General features: G+C 37.5%; 1 protein-coding gene across 1 annotated transcript in view; it reads left to right on the top strand.

Moving 5' to 3' along the window:
* The first annotated feature begins 1,522 nt into the window (after positions 1–1,522).
* Positions 1,523–17,626, top strand: part of ALG13 (ALG13 UDP-N-acetylglucosaminyltransferase subunit) — a 65,118-nt gene continuing 49,014 nt past the window's right edge. Inside the window, 3 exon segments of the mRNA XM_045881696.3 lie at positions 1,523–1,669; positions 2,658–2,820; positions 4,424–4,562. Coding sequence (XP_045737652.1) covers positions 1,589–1,669; positions 2,658–2,820; positions 4,424–4,562 — 383 coding nt within the window. The 5' untranslated portion in view covers positions 1,523–1,588.

Consider the following 17,626-nt stretch of genomic DNA (forward strand, 5'->3'; position numbering starts at 1 on the left):
GTAACTATAAACATTTTTGTGGGTAATGTTAACTTATTTGATCAGTAAGCCTGTGTAAGTTTAGGAAAAACACACTTAAGTAAAATAAAAAGACTTACTTGCCAAAATTTTACATTAATTATGTAATCTTGGGTCCTTAAAACATTTCTGGATCAGTTTCTGCAAGAAGATGCTTTACTAAAGTCCAGCACATTTAAAATATTAGAAATTCAATTTTCTGATTTTCTGGGAATTTAAGAATATTCACTTTATATGTGTGCTTATTTTCTCTCTCTCTGCTAATCAGAACAGTGCTGCTTTAATATCTTCTAGATACAGGAAAAGACTTCACAGACACAACCAGAGGTAAGGTCTTTCTGAATTACAGAGTATTTTGGAATATTTTTTTCTTCATATTTTAATAAATATTCATAGTTTATTCTTGTTGGGCAGAAAATTGGGATTATGCTTATGTTTTATTATTTAACCATGATCTTCCTACATTTATTATGAGACTGTAGTGTTTCACCGTATCATTAATTCATGAAAATCGTTATCAAGAAAGGCGTAGCAGCATATCCCTCCTCAAAAAGACAATTACCCAAGCTACAAGATTTAAAGGAACAGTCCAGTAGAAATACGCCTTAAGAGGTTTTTTTTCAGCTTATGTTCTAGGCCTAATTCACCTCTAATCCTTTTCCTCTTTATTTTCTTCTCACAGTTTCCTTTCTGTATGTAATCAGGCAGAGGAAAACACAAATATGAACTAAAGAGAGATTTTAAGTAGGAAATACAGAAAATATTAGAATGAAATAAAGCATCTTAGTAATGGTGGTAGGAGAAAAAAAGGGAGTCTTGAGAAATTACCTCCCGGGTACTTGACTACTTCAGTGTAATGTATCTGTGGTGTTTATTCATGCTAATGTATAACTTTACATTTCATCGTAATTTAAATTTATCATAATTTTACATTTTAAAGGGCTCAATGGATGAGTTCAATGAATTATAGATGCAGGCTTCAGGCCCTAGTGCCTCTATTTTACATACAGTGCTTACTAGTGAAGGCAACCGACTCTTTGCAGCTTCCAAGAGACCCTGTTGGGCTCTGGCTTCCTGAGAACTAGTTTGAAGAGCCTATGCTAATGAGTCATCTTGAAAAGGCTCTTTTTTTTTTCACAGGCTCTCAACAGACTTGAGGTAAAACCATAGCTCAAACGAATATTGGCAAAACAGGGTAGCAAATAGAGTCCCAAACTCCTGTATCATTGAAAAGATGTGTGGTACCCAAGCAGTAACGCCAGCACAGCGCTTAGGTATGAGGTTTCACCATTATTTTCTAAATACCTTTGGAAAAAAGTAAATCTGGCAAGTCCCACCTTCCTATTGTGACGGCCCGGTGAACTCATACACACATCACGTTTCTGGCACGTAGGCCATTTGCACCCTTCGGCTCCACCCCCGCCGCCCGCGCGCCACACCCCCCGGTTCCCACCGCCCTCTGGCGCCCTGGTCGACTTCCGCCATCCCCACCGAGCGCGGCCGCTGCAGCCCACGTGGCCTCCGCTACGTCACATCCGGCCCTTGCGATTCGGGGCTGGGAACCCGCGCGATGAAGTGCGTATTTGTTACTGTAGGGACCACCAGCTTTGACGACCTCATTGCGTGTGTCTCGGCGCACGACACGCTGCAAGTGAGTGGGGGAGGCGGGCGTGCGGGCGCGTGGCGGCTTCATTCGCCGCTCGCCGCCGCTAGCCTTACCACTAGCCTCGGTAACCTTGCGGACCGGAGCGCTCGGGAAGAACCCCTCACAGCTCTACCTCAGGTGCCGCCGCCCCTTTGCTGGCTCCTCCCCGCGCTCGGCTGGGCCCTCCTCCAGCTCCCCCTCTCCTTAGCGTCCTCCGCCTCCTCTTCCCGCTTCCCCGCCGCCCTCCGGGCCGCTCCTCCCCATCCTTTCTCCGGCTCCTCCTTTCCCCGGCTTTTCCCTTCCGACTCTCCGCCTCCGCCTCTCCTTCCTCGTGCTTCGCCCCTCCTTCCCGCTGCTCCGCCTCTCCGAGTGGGGCTCCTCGGCCCGGGCCAGCCTCCAGCCGCTCCTCAGGCCCACTCGGGGTCGCGTGGTCGGCGTCAGACGCCTCGGCGAGCTCTGCCTGGCCCGGCCCGGCCCGGCTCGGCCCGGCTTGGCTCGGCTCGATCCGGCCGGTCCCGCTCAGCGCGCCGTCCCCGCCCTGCCCCCACCGCGCTCGGGCGAGCCCGCGCCTCGCGGTCTCGTCGGGCGTCCTCGAGGCGGGCGTCCTCCGGCGGCGGCTGCTGCGGCGGCTCCTCCGGGCGGGTGGTTCGCGCAGCTTCAGCCCTGAGGCGGATTGGGGCCGTTTCTTCGTCTCCCCTCTAGTTTTTGACGCCTTCCTCAGGGTCTCGCCCGGTCTTCTGCCTGTGGCGTGGCCGGTTCTTTCAACGGCTTGGTGAGCAGGGTCGCGTAGATCTTACCGGTAGGACTCGTGAGGTACTTTGTCGGGGCCCGGTACGGGGATAAAGCGTCGTTCTGGAAAAGTAAAACGGCCGCCGGTAGAAGATTTTGCGGCCCGCGCTGCGGTCTGAACACCGACTTTAGGGTTTGTTTTTACAGTACCCTGTTTAAAAGTCCCGCTTTTTCTTTCTTTCTTTTTTTTTTTTTCCCTTTTCAGATCATCAAGAGCCTGGGCTACAACCGACTTGTCCTTCAGATAGGTAGAGGAAAGGTGGTACCTGAACCATTCAGTACTGAGTCATTTGCTCTGGATGTTTACAGGTACAAGGATTCATTGAAAGAAGATCTTCAGAAAGCAGATCTTGTTATTAGTCACGCAGGTAAAGTGCTTTAGAATACCACAGTTTGGGTTTTTGGTAGTAAGAACAGAAACTTGAAATTTTTGAGGTAAAGTAAAATCACTAACGCAGTGTAGCCTTTTGAGTATAATACTTACTTGAATATACCCGTTGAGAACATTACTAGAGAACTTACTATTTCTGGGTAATACGAGGAAATTAACAACATAGACTAACTTTAAAGAAAGAAACTCCAAACTCGGGCGAAATAATTTACCCAACGTCGTGCGTAAAGTTATCAAATTTGAAATTAGTATTTGGGCTTAGATTTGCAGGAATGTTCAGCCAGCTTATTGGTTGGATTGGACATGGAGAAATTGGCTTTGAAAGTTTTTTTTATATTTTAAATGGGAGTATGAAATGAATGCAGTCAAAAATATTTTTTAACCACATGTTGTGTAAATCATTGCCTGCTCTTCAAAAACCATCCTGATCTAGTCAGACTGCCGGTACCGTCACAAGAACTGTTTTTGGGGAGCATTGCAGTTTCGATTGCTGGATAAGTGAGGGAAGAAGCTTCTTAGTTCTTAAGAGGTCTAGTTTGAAGGGAGAAAAGTTACTAGAAGTAAACATTACCAACAGATTAGTGATTAGAAATGTATAGGATAATAGTTAATAGTTTTTTGTACCATTCTGTGTGCTTTGTGTATATAAGTCATTGAATCCTCCCAGACCTATGAGCTAAGTATTTTTAGTATTCCCATTTTACAGATGAAGAAACAGAGACACAGATTAACTGTACTTCTCCAGTCAAGTTAGTAGATAAAAGTCTTGGTGTTAGAGTCTGTCCTACCTACTACTCTAAACTAGTCAACCCAAAAAGGTTTGTCTACTTATCAGTCTCCTCACTCCCATTTATTTTTTATTAACTTATTTTTAAGATTTTATTTATTTGAAACAGCATGAACTGCGGAGAGGGGTAGAGGGAGAAGCAGACTCCCCACCCAGCAGGGAGCCTGATGCCAGGCTCCATCCCAGGACCCCGAGATCATGACCTGTGCCCAAGGCAGGCTTTTCACAGACTGAGTTGCTCAGGCGCCCTTCTCACTCCCATTTAAAATACCTAAACGATTTTAGATTTTAGAGCTGAATTGACCCAAATATTGTATATATGCACATTTATGGAGACTTATTCTTGACATTTTGGGGATGGTACCTCACAAGCAGCCTTACAAGGATGGTCAGAGTTTTTCTTTTTGGTGCCTGTCACTATTGAAGACTTGCTTTTTCCACTTGTGTTTGAATAGAAGTGCAGTACAGTTTCACGTGTAGTATGTTGAACTTAAATCTTAATTGAATTCAAGGCTCATGCCCAGGGCATACTAGTAGAGGGCAAGTGGCAAAGCACTGAATCGTAGGTCATAATATTGTTGGCAGTGGTAAAGGATGTATTTTTCAAGTCAAGTTTATAACATAATATAGAGAACTGGTCACTACACTTTGGTCATTTGAATGTATAATTTAAAGGCCTGGTTTGTAGTTCTGCCAGCTAAGTTTATCATCTTCAGTTCTGTCTATAAAGCTTGGTGGAGCACCTTAGCTTTTTTTTTTTTTTTTTTTTTTAAACTTAACAATTTTGATTTAGGTGCAGGAAGCTGTTTGGAGACTCTGGAAAAAAGAAAGCCCCTTGTAGTGGTTGTAAACGAAAAGTTGATGAACAATCATCAGTTGGAATTGGCAAAGCAGCTACACAAAGACGGGCATCTCTTCTACTGTACCTGCAGGTATACTACAGACTGATAATTTGACCTCTTGCATTAAATCCTCCCTAGCTATTCTTATCCACCTACCTAACTTGTCTGTCTTTTCAACCTCTTACATTCTCCTGCTTATCAAACATACTTTGATTTTTCTCACCTGTAAAGCCCTCTTATTTGTCTAATGCTGTGAGTGTGATCTCTGTTATATTTCTTTCTGTGTCTGTGCGTGTTTCGTTTCATGTGAGTATCTGTGTGTGTACGCATGTATGTAAGTTCCATCTGGTGCGCAAGTCTCTGAGAATATAATTTTTGAGTTCATTAGATTTTCATTATTCAAGGAAGGCATTTGCTGATTTTTTATAATTAAGGTTTTGCCTTCAGTAAATCCATTGGGATCCCTAAGTGAAATTTACTCACTCATTAATTAAACTAGACCTGATATGTCATAGGCATTGTTTTTAAGTGCTTGTGGATACAGTGATAAACATGAGGTAAAGCCCCTGCTCTCTTGATACTTATGTTCTAGTAGGGGGACATAGTTAACCGTTCATAAATAAACGATGAAGATAATTTCACGTGGTGAAATGTGTTAAGAAAATAAGGCAGGGTGTGATATAATAGCTGGGAGTGAAGATTAATTAGATTGGTCAGGGAAGGCATGACTGAGTATATGACATTTGAGCTGAGACCTAAATGACAAGAGCTAGTCATGTGAAGCTCTAGAGGAAGAAGGAACAGCAGTAACTGCAAAGGTCCTAAGTTAGGAAAGAGCTTGGAGTTTGTTTTGTTTGAGGAACAGAGGGAAGGTTAAGTGTGGCAGGAGTATGGCGAGCAAGGGAGAAGATAGTATAAGATGAGACTGGGTGGGGATAGCTCAGGTAAGAGTTCTGATTTTATTCTGTGTTTAGTGAGAAGCCATTAAAGTATTTTAAGCAAAGGAATTACTATGGTAAGGAGTATTATTTTCTAGAAGTATATTAAAATTCAACAAGAACTGGTCAACATCACTGTAGAAGGATGAAGAAAATTGCTGGTTGGTTTTCTATTAATTCTTCTTGAGACACTAGAAGCTTGCAAAAGGGTCAGGTCAGTAATTCCCAATTATTTGACTTTAAAAGCTATCCTAGTTTGATGTTTTAAAAAGTAAAGACCTTATAGAAGTATTATAAAATATATTTTTTATGTTATAATAAATTGAAATTAATTTTCAAGTGGAAAACCTTAGAAAAAACTGGCTAGAACATAAAAGGCTGGTCTTTTAACCTCACTGCGTCTGTCTCTTAGGCACTCAGTAAATACTTGTTCTTTCATTAAATATTTATTGAGCACCTACTATGTGCCAGGCATTCTAGGTACTTGTCATGTATTGGTGAACAAAACAGACAATTCTGTTCTCAATGAGAGGAGACAAATTCATTGATTGTTTCAGGAACAATTGTTGGTGTCCTAATCCCTATATGATGGAGGAGAGGAAAGATCAGGGTGGCTGTATAACACAGAAGTCATTATTAAAAGTACTGTGAGTCGGGAGAAGCTAGGTAATAAAAATTATGTAGGCTTCAGATAACTGTCCTTGGGTAGAGATTGTTAGGGGTTAACATTTTTTATTTTTTTATTTTTTAAAGATTTTATTTATTTATTTGACAGAGACACAGCTAGAGAGGGAACACAAGCAGGGGGAGCGGCAGGCAAAGGGAGAAGCAGGCTCCCCGCTGAGCAAAGAGCCCGATGAGGCACTGGATCCCAGGACCCTGGGATCGTGACCTGAGCTGAAGGCAGGTGCTTAAATGAGCCACCCAGGCGTCCCGGGGTTAACATTTTTTAAAGAAGAATAAACTCCGCCTCCTAACGGGTTTATGCAAGTCAGTTTTTCCGGACACTTAATGAGTATTTTTATTCTACATGTTAAGTCAGCTTTGATTTTATGTCAGTACATTTATTTTTTTTTATTTTATTTATTTATTTTTAAAGGTTTTATTTATTTGACAGAGAGAGATACAGCGAGAGAGGGAACACAAGCAGGGGGAGTGGGAGAGGGAGAAGCAGGCTTCCGCGGAGCGGGGAGCCTGATGCGGGGCTCGATCCCAGGACCCTGGGATTATGACCTGAGCTGAAGGCAGATGCTTAACAACTGAGCCACCCAGGCGCCCCTGTCAGTACATTTAAAAGGAGAAAGCACTGATTTCAGAAAAACATCCTAATTCCTTACTCAAGTTGAAAAGCTGTACAAGTCTCCAGTTTATTTCTTATAGTTTTAGAAGTCTTTTTCTTAATATTAATTTCAAAAAAAAGTCACATACATGAATTCTGTAAGAATCAATAATTGGTTGTATTTTCATTTTAGGTACATTATTCCCCCAAATCTAGGCTGGGTAGTTGTATGTCTGTTCTAATTTAAGTGGCTGCTTAAATTTGTGAAGTAATACTTTTATGTCATGGTTTGGAATCTTCCAACATGCATGGTGATTGTACCTTAATTACATATGGATTTATGATAGTAAATTACTGGCAAAAGAAAGCTATTTCACAGTCTTCATGCATGGTCCAGTAGTCTTCCCAGCTTATTGTTCTTGTCTGGCAGCTGTTAATTTTGTTTTCATTTATTCTGTTTTCATAAATTAATTTTGCTTCAGTTTATATCTGCCCAGTCCCGAGAAATGTTTAAAAGCCATGTGACCACATCTTTCATGAAATAACATTTCTGTAATATTTGTTGACATGATGTACAGTATCTGTTGAATTGGTATTGACAGGTACTACATAGTGCTCTTCGTATTGCTTTAATCTTTGTATGTACGGTTGACCCTCGAACAACACAGATTTAAATGACATGGGTTCACTTACACAAGGAGTTTTTTTCAGTAAATGTGTTTTCCTTATGATTTTCCTAATAACATTTTTTCTCTAGCTTATTGTTAAGAATACAGTGCATAACAGAATGTATAAAATGTGTGTTAATTGACTCTTATGTGACCGGTAAGGCTTCCAGGCAACAGTAGGCTATTTGTAGTTAAGGTGTGGGGGAGTCAGAAGTTATATATGGATTTTCTTTTTTTTTTAAGATTTTTAAATTTATTTGAGCGAGAGAGAGCATGAGTGGGCAGAGAGGGAGAGGGAGATGCAGACATCTGCAGATGCAGATGGAGCCCCGACGTGGGGCTCCATCCCAGGACTCTGAGATCATGACCTGAGCTGAAGTCAGACACTTAACCGACTGAGCCACCCAGGTGACCCTGGAAGTTGTACATGGATTTTCTTTTTTTCTTTTTTCTTTTTTTTTTTAAGATTTTATTTATTTATTTGAGACAGAGAGAATGAGATGCAGAGAGCATGAGAGGGAGGAGGGTCAGAGGGAGAAGCAGACTCCCTGCCGAGCAGGGAGCCGGATGCGGGACTCGATCCCTGGACTCCAGGATCATGACCTGAGCCGAAGGCAGTCGCTTAACCAACTGAGCCACCCAGGCGCCCCTACATGGATTTTCAATTGCGCGGATTGTCGGTTCCTTTAACACCACCTTGTTCAAGGGTCAACTATATACCTAAAATAAAATTTTATTAAAATTCGCATGTACAGTTTGAGAAGCGTCACAGTATTCTTGGAAGTTAGATTCAGTCATCAAGTGGGCAGCAGATGAATTACAGAATTTTCTCCCTTGTTACCTAATATTTTTCTTCTTTTGTTTTAGCACGCTTCCTGGGCTGTTACAGTCAATGGACTTATCAACACTGAAATGTTTTCCTCCTGGCCAGCCAGAAAAATTTTCTGCATTTTTGGATAAAGTTGTTGGATTACAAAAATAAACACTAAACTCTGAACACTTTAAAAACATCCCCCAAATCCAACCTATGGAATGTGGTTAAATCAAATTAAATATATAGTATATTTGCAGAATAATATAAATTAATAAACTTATACATCTATAGAATGTATAGAAAATTTTATGGTGTGAATGTTAGCATTTGGGTCCAAATCCTTACCGCAATTTAGTAAATTCAATAGATTTTTACTTTATATTTTAGTTAAAATATGTATGAGCATTCACAGGTTTTATCCTAGAATCCCAAAACCTCAAATGTAGTTATTAGTTTGGTGTTCTTTAGAATAAATAAAATGAAGCAGTAACAAATTTGTAAGGCATTTGAGAGTCAGCATCATTGCTGTACAGTTTAAGGAACCAATTTTTTAAAAAAAACAAGCAAAAATGATGAGTTGTGTTCTGTGAAATAAAACTTTCAATAATTACCTTAAAAAGATTAAGATTAATTAAAGGTTAACAAGATTAAATATCAAATCAGTTGATTATGGTACTTGGAGAAATTACTTTTAGTGGTGTAGATTTGTTCTCTTTCCTCTAAAATGCAAATAGAAAATGACAAAATAATCTTGTTCAGTATCAAAGTTTTATTGGTTTGAAAAGAGTAAATCAAAAAGGACTTAGGCCAAGAGAACTTGCTATTATTTTTAAGGGCCCCTTCTCACAGTGGTGTTGAAACATTTATTGTAACATCACAGAGGAATTTATAATTTACTTAAAAAATTAGTTCTACAAGCAAATATATGATCAGATGTATATAATGGCCTAAATACATGACTTTTAGGTTCATGTTCCTCAAGATTGATACATTATGAAATTCTGATTAGAGTAAGTAGTCTTGATTCTAAATGTTCATAGTTTTCTGGTAGAAATTTTAGATAGAGTTTATAAAAATAGTATACACTATAAAGACATACTTTCCATAATCAAAATGTTGGCTATTTTAGGCATTTTACTGGGGATGCTTTATATAATGTTTCTATAGATTTATTTTCCTGATTGTGTTTTACTTAGGCTAATACTAAAATAAATTCTTAATAGTAGAAGGTGGTGGCTGAGAAATACTCTGGGTAGCAGGAGGAAGCCAACTTGGATTAAAATTTTGCTGAGAATAATCTAAAAAGTGAGTAATCTATATCTACATAGTTGAGAATTCACAGCACCATAATCGATTATAAATGTACATTAGTCTTAATGCTAATGTTATATAGGAAAGGCCCTTTCCAAATATTTGGAGAGAATTTTCTGGGCTCTTTTATAAGTGCTCTAATTTGAGAAAAATTGTGGCTTAAAATGTATTTTGATCACTTGGTTTTTAGTTATATCATGAAGGACTAACCATAGAGAATCAGAAACAAAGGGTCAACTTAAACATCAGACAACTGTAAAGTAATATGGGACCCCAAATCCTCTGTTTTCTTTCCCACAAGAATATATAACCCTGATTGCATTATTTCATTTAGCAGAGGCTTAAGCCAATGGTGTTAATTGCGTGTAGTGATATCCCTTGACTATATACCTTTGTGAAATTTTTTTTACCAGTTCGGCTTAAAAATCCGGGGATCTCTCCGGATCAATTTCATTTGGCAGGAATTCTTGGGGTCATCTAGTCCAATCCCATCATTTCTCAGATGTGGAAGGCCAAAGGTTTACAACTTTGACAGGGAACTGCCACTAGAAGCAGCTTCTTGACTCCTTGTCTTGTACTCTTTCTACCACACCATAATATATAATATATATTGTAAGCTTTTTTTTTTTCTTCATAATTGTCTAGTATTTACTTTACTCCCTTCCAAGGAGAGTTTTGTTCATTTATTAGAAGTTGTTTACTTCAGTAGGAATTTCACCCTTAATTGGGTTTTTCTTTGGTGTATGATAAACTTACCTTGGACTTAGAAACCTGTGCTTCCTGAGTTTTTGGAATCCAAAATGCCATGGGTAGGATTGATAGTAGATTGAATAAAGGAAGACTTTAAGACAAAGACTTGTAGATTTTTGGAGTTGGAAGAGAATTTTAAACATACCTACTACAAACCACTTTAGATGAGGAAGAAGGCTAAGATAAATTAATTGCCAAAATTACCAGTTATTGGTCCTTATGAAAAATTAACGGTAATATTCTATTGGGAATATTTGCTCTGAGTGAAATTTGGTTTCATTGCATGGCAGGGCTTCAGGTTCTTGAAGTCAGTGGGTAAGTGGAGTGTAGTTTATTTAGCAGTTTTCTGTTAGAGATATTTAAATTTCCAGGGATAAGGAAGCAAAGGAGTATTTTGAGAAATTCTTATGGATATGTTCAGAGGTGGACAAGTAATAATAGTAGAAAGTTGATGTTGGAGTAGATGAAAAGTGATGTGAGGTTATAGGATGACTTTGGGAAGTAGGGAGTTTTGATGACTGATTTGGGAGGAAAGAAAGCTGGAAGGATTTGGTAGGTAAGAGTGCAACTGATGAACTTGAAGTGAGATTCTGGAACATTAAAAGTTGACTCTTGAACAATGTGGAGGGTTAGTGGTGCAAGAACCCTGCACCCTGCACAGTTGAAAATCCACATATAAATTTTGACTCCCCAAAGATTTGATTAATAGCCTGCTGTTGACTGTGGAAGCCTTACTGATAACATAGACTGTCAATTAACACATTTTGTATATTATGTGTATTATATACTGTAATCTTAACAAAGTAAGCTAGAGAAAAGGAAATGTAAAGAAAATCAAGGAAAATACATTTACAATATTGTGTTTTAGAAAAAGTATAAGTAGACCTGCACAGTTCAAATCCGTGTTGTTCAAGGGTCAGCTGATCATTATCGGAAAGTACTGTCAAGTGTCTGATTTTAGACACCTTAGAGTACTACTCTGTGCTTTTAAAGGTAAATCATGTAGATAAAAAGGGCAATATAAAAATATGTACCACCACTTTGATAGTTTGAGGAAGAGTTTTCCAAGACTAAAAAAAGTCCGTAATGACTAGAAGTAATGTAGACATTTTTCTTGGCCCTTTATTATAGTATAAGCACTTAATCTCTCTGATTCGTTCAAATTGTAAAATTTTCAGACATGACCAAAAATCTGCATACAGTATAAGAAATGAGACATGGGCAGACTATTTGAAACTGATTTGGGGGAAAGGTTTGGAATGGGTGGTCCAGATAGTTGTACTAACCTGTTTTTCTGCTGTACAACTAATACTATATTTTTGTGGGGGAGTGGGGAATGAAAAATAACAATAGTTAACACCTGTTGCGTGCTTAGTATGTATCAGGTACTATTTAAAGCAGTTTAGAGGTTCCTGGGTGGCTCAGTCCGTTAAGTGTCTGCCTTCAGCTCAGGTCATGATCTCAGGGTCCTAGGATTGAGCCCTGTGTCTGGCTCGCTGCTTAGCTGGGATTCTGCTGCTCTCTCCCTCTCCCCCCCCCCCAATCCTGCTTGTGCTCACTCTCAGTCTCTCAAGTAAATAAATTTTTTAAAAACAGTTTACAGGTACGAAGTTACTTAATCTTTACAATAATTCTATGAAATAGCTACTATTCTCCCATTTTGCGGATGAGGAAACTGAGCTCAGCATAATGCAAAAAGGAAGTTTTATGCTACTTAAGTGTCTGATAGACTGGGAATTGTAATTGCTAGAATGCTGATTTCCCCTGTATTTCTTCCATCATTTGTGGTGACAGGACATGAAGTCAGGACTATTCCAAGAAATTTTGATTGTATGATAACCACAGGTATATTACTTATTTCAGTCTTCACATTGTTATTTTTAAAAGCCTACTGAATGCTGATCAAAATCCATGTGGAGAAACTCCCAGGTGGTTTGTCTGATTGCAAGTTACTTAACTGGCTCTTTTGTTTTCTCCAAATATTTGTTTTAGGTTCTGTTTTTGGTTCTGTTCTCTCTCTATTTTTTCTTGATATTTTCATTACTCCCAGAGCTACTATTAATGCTCTATCTATATTCCCCGACTCTGATCTGAACTTCTGAATGGTATTTCCAGTTACCTATTGGTCATATATGTCTGTTAATGCTCTAAGCATGGTAAACTTAATGTGCCCCAAACTAAAATCTTATTTCTCCTTCCATCCTTCTGAGATCCTTGCCCGTATTGATGGTATTATAAGCCTGGGGGACTAAATGATATCTTTAACCCATTATATCTGATTGGTCACCAGGTTCTCTTAGCTTTGCTTTCTAAATATCTTGAGCCCATTTATTTGCTCATTTAGTCTTTTAACATAAATGCATAATAAGCATCTACTTTTTCTAGCAGCAGTACTCAAGACATGATTACTGCTCTGGAGGAACTCTTAACAGTCTAGTTGAGGAGGAACTGTCTTACTCATTCTTGAATCCTCTGCCTGCAGCACAGTAGGCTTTCCATAAATGATAAATGCATAAATGCACTTTTTTTCATTGTCTTGATTGGGATCGGTCTTTAGGAAACACTGTAATCTTGCACATAGTCATTTCTTGGAGTCTAGTATGTCTCTTGTTCAGAAGAAAGATGTGACCATCACATTGTATGGTGAAATTTGTAGGATCAAACATTTACAGGACTGGCATTAAAACATAGCAATACTGACACTGTGTAATATCCTAATGGTATTTAAGTGTCTGTCAAATAATGGTACCTATTGGGGATTTTTGGTAAAACGTGTTAAAAATGAAGAGGTTTGTTAAAAGCAGTAGTGTAGTGTTTTCCAATAACAAATTACATGGAAAAGGGTTTAAGATAACCACTAAACATTTAATTCCTTGTTAGATGGTTAATTCTTTACAAAAGTGAGTATTCTAGCACAATATTTATATTGAATAGTTCTTTAAATTATAATTTTTGTAGGTGGCTAGATAGAAGGTGAGCAAACCTAGCTTGCTTCAAACAGGAATTTCCTGAAGAATATATGCTTCTTGACTCTGATATTGATAGAATATTTTTAAGGTCTTTTATACTGTTAAATACCATCTGTTTTGGTATTTGACTTCTAGCTCTTTATTGTGTTTATGAATTTTTACCACATCCTGACCAAAATTATTTTGATTGATACTCTGTCATTTTATTTTGATGGCTATAGTCCTGCTCTCTAAGGCAGTAGTATAAGCCTCTTTGGGTCATGGAACCCTTCAAAATATTTAAAACTATTGCTTCTCTCGCATACTGACACATATTTTGCAGTAAATTTCGGGGAGTTTTTCCCAGGTACCTTGAGGCTCCAGGTTGAGAATCTCCAGACTGAGGCCAATTTAAGTATTTTCATTCCTCGTTCCTTGTTCATTAGTACTCTGGTGATAACTACTAGACTCCTTTATAATGAAGCCCTCTGATTAAGTACATTTAAGTTTAGTAATTCCCAGTTTTATCACATAACAAATTAGAAACTTACCAAGTTTAACACATACCGAACACAATTTGAAACTAATTTTAATACTGTTATACCATTAACTGTCTATAATCCATAATGTCTTGTGTATCACTGTTTCTAATTGATAAAAGGAACTAAGTGGAATTTTTTTCATTTGTGGTAATTATTCTAGGATATACTAGATTAGGCTATTTGGAAAAGCAATAGTTTTGTACCTCATTTACTGTCAAGTGTGCTTCTAATGTATTTGTTTGCTGAACTGATAGTCACTGTTGGAATGATGTCTGTGAGGCCATATATTACATCTTTTTTATTGTTCATTTCTCCTTTTGTACAGAACATATTGGTTGTTTATCCACTGCCAGTGTGCAGTGGGTGAGTAATATACTTCCCAAATTTAGGAGTGAAAAACATTAAGTCCTTGGCCTAAGTAATTTTCTGAATCTCAGTTTTCCCATTTGTGAATTAGTAAAGCTAACTTCCTTCATAGGTGATTTCTGAGACACAAAACCAATTGTGTGGCATGTTTGAAAATAAAAAAATGTCATTGAAGTAATACATTTTCTCGGTTAGAGTTTTTGTTTTAAGAAGTAGGAGTAGACTTAGAGATATTTCCCTGGAATTCACAGTATATACTCCTAAATGATACAGAAGGCAAAGTCTTCATTGAATTTCATATTGAAATTCATAGTCTCTAGTTGGGGTTATAGTTAGAGAATTAAAGATTATTTAGAAGCTTAAGTGAGTGCATCAAAACAAGAGTGTTCTGGTCTGTATTCTCCTTTCCTTCAATCCCCTGTATGTTGGTAGACTGTTCAAACACTGTATCTTGAATAAAAAACCAACCCTTAGCATTTCTGTGCCATTAGGATGCATTTTTAAACAAAGCATTACTTTCCTTTTTTCCCCTAATCTATATTAGAGTGCTTCAGATGGAAGTGGGGAAGAGAAGGAAATGAAAGCAAGTGGCTCTTGGTAATGTTTCTTTTATTTTGCTTATCTGAAGGATCACTACTCTGGGAAATCAGTTTCTTTATTGTCTCTTTCCTAAAGCTTTAAGAGGAGGGAGGTTGAATAGGATCCAATGGCCAAATTTTGTTTTGGAACCATTGTGTTCCCTTCCTTCATGAATTTTGCTTTGTTCATTTTGTTTAAATGTCTACTACGAAAAGAAGCAACAGGTTCTATTTCCAGGGTGCTGTTAAAAATGTTTCAGAATGTTTACCATTATATTTTTAAGTAATGAAAAACCTTAAAAATAGGTCCTGTAGGGTTGAGTTATATACCCCAATTGGCTCCATGTTATTTTGGTACTAAAAATAAGTGAAATAAATGAGTTTTTTTAATACTGATTGCCTTTCAGCAGTTTCCCACAAATCTTTACATACATGTCATTGTCATTTTTATTTTTTGCAGTTTTAGATAAAATTGACATAACATTGTAAAAGTTTAATGTATTTGACATAATCAGATACATGTATATATTGCAAAATGATTACCACAGTTAATATCCATCACCACACATGGTTATAAATTTTGTTGCCTTAAAAAATCTAGGTCTGTTTATTTCATCTGTAAGGTAAGATTTACTCATTTTTATGTGGGCCAGTCAACCCCATGATTTGCCGGGATAATAGGTTAATCCTCCTACAAGCTGTTTTTATGGTTAATGTTGATCACAAATTTGACCATCTAAAGGGAGGGCAAATCTGTTATCCACCATTGAATCACAGTTCCTTAGACCTGAAAGAGAGCTTAAACATGCACCATACCTCCTTCCTTTTATAGATGAGGAAACTGACTCACAGAAAGTAGCATAACCAAGTTCATAATACTTTTTTCATGGTACCATGTTGCCTCTCAAACTAAAATAGTAACTCAGAAGTGTCATGTCCTATATACCTTTACAACTAAACCTTCTCTGTCACAGATAATGTATGCTTTAAAAAAATTTTCAGGCATGTACCTCATTTAATTAGTTGAAATATGAAGAAGTGTTACCTCAGAACTAAAACTATTAGTATTCATGATCCTATTTGATCAGTGAAGAAATAAGACAATTCTAGCAATTAAAACAAGTCGCATATGCAGGTTAAATTTTAATATAGAAAGTAGTAATTATAAAAGCACATCAGTTTTATAATAAGTCAAATAATGTTAATTAAGTTATTTCGATTTTCTTCAGTCTGTTTCATTTTAATCTGTACCCAGAGTACAGTGCCTAAAAGTTTAAGGCAGTTATTTTTCTTTCCATTTTCAGAAGTGAAAGAAGCTTTATCAGTGTTGGGGGAAAGCTCCTCTGGGGAGCTATATTTGAACTTTGGCTTGATTTCCAGTAGAATTTAGTTGAAATTGTTCTGTTCACTAAGAATTTCTTAGTGAATTGTTTTGTAAGGTAGCAGCTAACAGCAATCAATATTTAAGCACTTTTGTGCTAAGCACTTAACATTCAGTATCTTAATGTAATTATCCCAGTAACCTTAGGTATAGATGACAAAAAATTTGTACAGAAACATTTTTCAAACTTTGAAACCATTTAAAAGCAGTAGCTATTGTGCATTAAAAACTTGTTAACTTGAACGCTAAAGTTCCCTGCCTAACTTTGATCTGGCTTTTCCTAAATCTTCAGAAAGATTTGGAAAGTCTTTGTAAAAGATTCCCCTGTGGAAAAGGCCAGATCAAAGTTAAGCAGGTAACTTTAGCATTCCTTAGAGCCTTTAATATTGCTAATGGACATTGTGAACCTCAAAGATTGGATTATAGTGTGCAGTATTTGCTGAAATTTTCACCCTGAAACTCTTTAGAGACACTTACTAAGAACTTGTGAAACAACATTGATTGAGAACGCTAGTTCTCAAAGTTCCTGGACCAGCAGCATCAGCTGTCATCGGAGAACTTGTTAGAAATGCACATTCTCAGGACCCACCCTATACCTGCTGAATCAGAATCTCTGGGCATGGGGCAATTTGTTTTATGGAGCCCTTTCTCTGTTCTAGAGGTTTACAGGATTTGGAGTAGTTTGCTGTAGAATAGTAAGCCAATTGGGATTTCAAGTGCAATAGATACTTTGAAGGACAATATTAAATAATATGAAATGGCTATTACACACAGGATGAAGTCTATTATCCCGCAGGTTTTTTAAAAAAGTCCTATTGTACTGATTTGGGGAATGTAACCTGTACTTAACCACCTCTGAGCCTTTGTTCATCATTTCTTTTTTGATATATGATTCCTCTTTACAATAATCAGACAATATATAGTCCTTGTACTGTTATTGATAGGATGTGAAAACTTGGACAAATTTCATAATATATGAAACTTGTTTCTTCATTTGTAAAATAGGAGGTCCTGTAGCTATAAAATTCTATTTTTCATTTATTTTCCCAGTTTATTCTATTATTTCTTCTCTTAGTATTTTTTTAAATTTTTGTTATATCTTAAGATAATACACATGAATAGTATAAAATATTAACTAGTTCTACAAGGTGTATCAAACAGTTCCATGTCCCACTTCTTCCCATCTGTGATCTGCTTTCTGTAGTTGGCCATATTACCTTTGTTTTATAAGTGAATATGTTTAAACTTGTTTTCATTTTTTAATTTAAATATCATCTATACACTTGCTAGTATGGAGGAGGAGGCTTTATATTCCTCTTCCACAGTAGGAAGTCTATAGATGGTATTTAAGTTGAAAAAAAATAATTTAGTTCTTGTGAGATCTGTTTTCAGTGTTGACGTGATTACTTAAGTACAGTATTCACATCTGAGTCATGTAGTCAGTATTCATTGATTACATTCCTATTTACCTCATTTTTAATGTTTTCATTTGCTTGATTTTCTATAAAAATATTCTCAAGCTCTCCAACAGAGGTATACATCTTTCCTAGTATGTTTAAATAGGTTATCTTTAACTTTC

The sequence above is a fragment of the Mirounga angustirostris genome, unplaced genomic scaffold (genome assembly GCF_029215605.1).
Source record: "Mirounga angustirostris isolate CCGP_5_RB_7025 unplaced genomic scaffold, mMirAng1.0.hap1 SCAF_11, whole genome shotgun sequence".
Taxonomy (NCBI): Eukaryota; Metazoa; Chordata; class Mammalia; order Carnivora; family Phocidae; genus Mirounga; species Mirounga angustirostris.